The sequence below is a fragment of the Austrofundulus limnaeus genome, unplaced genomic scaffold (assembly GCF_001266775.1).
Source record: "Austrofundulus limnaeus strain Quisiro unplaced genomic scaffold, Austrofundulus_limnaeus-1.0 Scaffold1584, whole genome shotgun sequence".
In the NCBI taxonomy this organism is placed as follows: Eukaryota; Metazoa; Chordata; class Actinopteri; order Cyprinodontiformes; family Rivulidae; genus Austrofundulus; species Austrofundulus limnaeus.
The window spans coordinates 60,573-63,652 of NW_013953986.1; the positions used below are offsets into that span (position 1 = coordinate 60,573).

At 42.9% G+C, this 3,080-nt stretch overlaps 1 protein-coding gene across 1 annotated transcript in view; it reads right to left on the bottom strand.

Moving 5' to 3' along the window:
• Positions 1-1,209: 1,209 nt before the first annotated feature.
• LOC106535835 (pleckstrin homology-like domain family B member 1) overlaps positions 1,210-3,080 on the bottom strand; it is a gene marked incomplete at its 3' end in the record, with an annotated part of 4,480 nt that continues 2,609 nt past the window's right edge. Inside the window, 1 exon segment of the mRNA XM_014032945.1 lies at positions 1,210-1,311. Coding sequence (XP_013888399.1) covers positions 1,210-1,311 — 102 coding nt within the window.

Below are 3,080 nucleotides of genomic sequence, written 5' to 3' on the forward strand. Positions count from 1 at the left end.
CTGTCCACAGGTATCTGCTGCCTGTCCACAGGTATCTGCTACCTGTCCACAGGTATCTGCTGCCTGTCCACATGTATCTGCTACCTGTCCACAGGTATCTGCTGCCTGTCCATAAGTATCTGCTGCCTGTCCACAGGTGTCTGCTACCTGTCCACATGTATCTGCTACCTGTCCACAGGTATCTGCTGCCTGTCCACAAGTATCTGCTGCCTGTCCACAGGTGTCTGCTACCTGTCCACAGGTGTCTGCTACCTGTCCACAGGTATCTGCTGTCTGTCCACAGGTATCTGCTGCCTAACCACAGGTGTCTGCTATCTGTCCACAGGTGTCTGCTACCTGTCCACAGGTGTCTGCTACCTGTCCACAGGTGTCTGCTACCTGTCCACAGATGTCTGCTGACTGTCCACAGGTATCTGCTACCTGTCCACAGGTGTCTGCTATCTGCTGTCTGTCCACAGGTATCTGCTACCTGTCCACAGGTATCTGCTACCTGTCCACAGGTATCTGCTACCTGTCCACAGGTATTTGCTGCCTGTCCACAGGTGTCTGCTACCTGTCCACAGGTATCTGCTACCTGTCCACAGGTGTCTGCTACCTGTCCACAGGTATCTGCTACCTGTCCACAGATGTCTGCTGACTGTCCACAGGTATCTGCTACCTGTCCACAGGTGTCTGCTACCTGTCCACAGGTGTCTGCTGACTGTCCACAGGTATCTGCTACCTGTCCACAGATGTCTGCTGACTGTCCACAGGTATCTGCTACCTGTCCACAGGTGTCTGCTACCTGTCCACAGGTATCTGCTGCCTGTCCACAGGTGTCTGCTACCTGTCCACAGGTGTCTGCTACCTGTCCACTGGTGTCTGCTGCCTGTCCACTGGTGTCTGCTGCCTGTCCACTGGTATCTGCTGCCTGTCCACAGGTGTCTGCTACCTGTCCACAGGTGTCTGCTACCTGTCCACAGGTGTCTGCTACCTGTCCACATGTATCTGCTACCTGTCCACAGGTGTCTGCTACCTGTCCACAGGTGTCTGCTGCCTGTCCACTGGTATCTGCTGCCTGTCCACAGGTGTCTGCTACCTGTCCACAGGTATCTGCCACCTGTCCACAGGTATCTGCTACCTGTCCACAGGTATCTGCTCAGCTCTGGTTGTTACCTGCAGACGTGTGTCAGTGAGTCCACGTGTCTCTTGAAGCACACCCACTCTTACCTGTGACAGCTGATAGGTTTGGCGTCCACACTCAGGCATGTTCCTGTTCAGGCGGTCCATGTTGACTGAGCTGTCCACGGCTCCCACAGACTCATGGAGGTCCTATGACAGGAAGTGACATCACTTAGTGAGTAACACTTTGTTGCATGTTGTGTCCTCTCACAGACAAAAGTGGAAGAAGGAGGTCTGAAGCAGACCAACGGTTCAGACTTAGTCTGCTCTGCTGGGACATTTACTGCAGAGACACTCTGAACACAGTGGGCACTGAGTGACCATAAACACTTTATAAACACTGTGGAAACTCACATTTACTGAAACACATAAGAGTTGTTGTCACGGCTGAAAACACAACTGTCTATATGAAAACATTCAGTTCCAGGGTTTAGTCTTTGACAGAGTCAGTGTTGTATAAAGCAGTGGTTCACAAACTTTTYATCTTCTGACCCACAAAATATCCACGGCAAAAACTTGTGACCCCAAATATTACTGGTCTGAGTACACAAACTTTATTTATAACCCTAAAAACACAGGCTTTTTGACAATCTACACAGCTTATACACAAATATAAATACTTGTTTTTACTTATTTTGTGTTTTTGTAATAGTTATAGGGAAAATGTTACATCAGCAATTATTTTATTACCCTTTAAATAGATTTCTGGAGATTATCCAAGGTGCTTCATGACCCATAATTGGGTCACAAGCCCAACTTTGGGAACCAAAGTGCAGTGTTTGGTCTCATCATTCCCAAAGCTGTGAGGCTCCTCAGACTGCAGTTTGACTTCCTGTTTGTCTGTTTTTTTTATTAAATTATTTCATTTCATTAAAACAAAACAAAATCAAACTATAACACACACAATGTCATTAAAATGAAAATGAAAAGGAGCAGAAAGAAAAAATATCTTATAACGTCTACCCCATTTAATAAGAAAATATATATATTACATACACAGCTACATACATATACAGTACATAAATAAAGAATTCAAACCCTAACCATCAGCATAAAGAAATATAAATAAAATGATTTGCAATTATTCAAACAGCAGCTTATATGAATGCTTATTCTATGTTTTCATGTTTTGTCAACAAATCAAATTTAACAAATCTTCCAAATAATGAAACCAGCATTTTTATAATCATTAAGTTTTTCCACAACTTTATTCCTTTGAGCTGAAGTACATCTGTCTCTCAAATTAAATAGAATTTTAGGTTTAACAAACATCTCAAATCCTTTAAGATTATAAATATTTTCCCTCTTAGTTAAATTAGACTGAACATTTGAAAGTAAAGTGTTTTTATGAGCCCTATATATAATCAGAAAAATCCTATAATCAATCATAAAATATTAATATCTTTAAAGAAACGATATATTTGATGGCTGATTGTAATGTTTTCCGGCTATAAATCTTATGGCTCTCTTTTCGAAATAAAAGCAGAATTTGTAAATGTTTTACATGCCTTCCCCCAGACTTCAACACAGTAAATCTAATGTGGAACAATCATTGCATTATAGAATATAAACAGTGCTTTATCATTAAATAAACCTTTACCAAGCTGCTCTCAGCGTTGGAGCTGTTTTCCCACAGAGGATCAGGATTTATAACGACAGCTGGAAAATCTAAAAATGACGTCCCGTGACTTTTGGAGATCAGTTTAACAGGTTTTACACAAAATCTACACGTTTGAGACTGATCAGCTCAATCAGTGCTGGCTCTAGACATTTTGGTGCCCTGGGCGAGTTGAAGCGCAACCACCCCCCCACCGAACTATGTCCCACCCACCCCAATTTGAACCCCTTAAAACAAGTTTGACAGTGTAAGGTACTATGGTAAACTTATATTTATTTACTTTCCCAGAAAGCAAATAAAT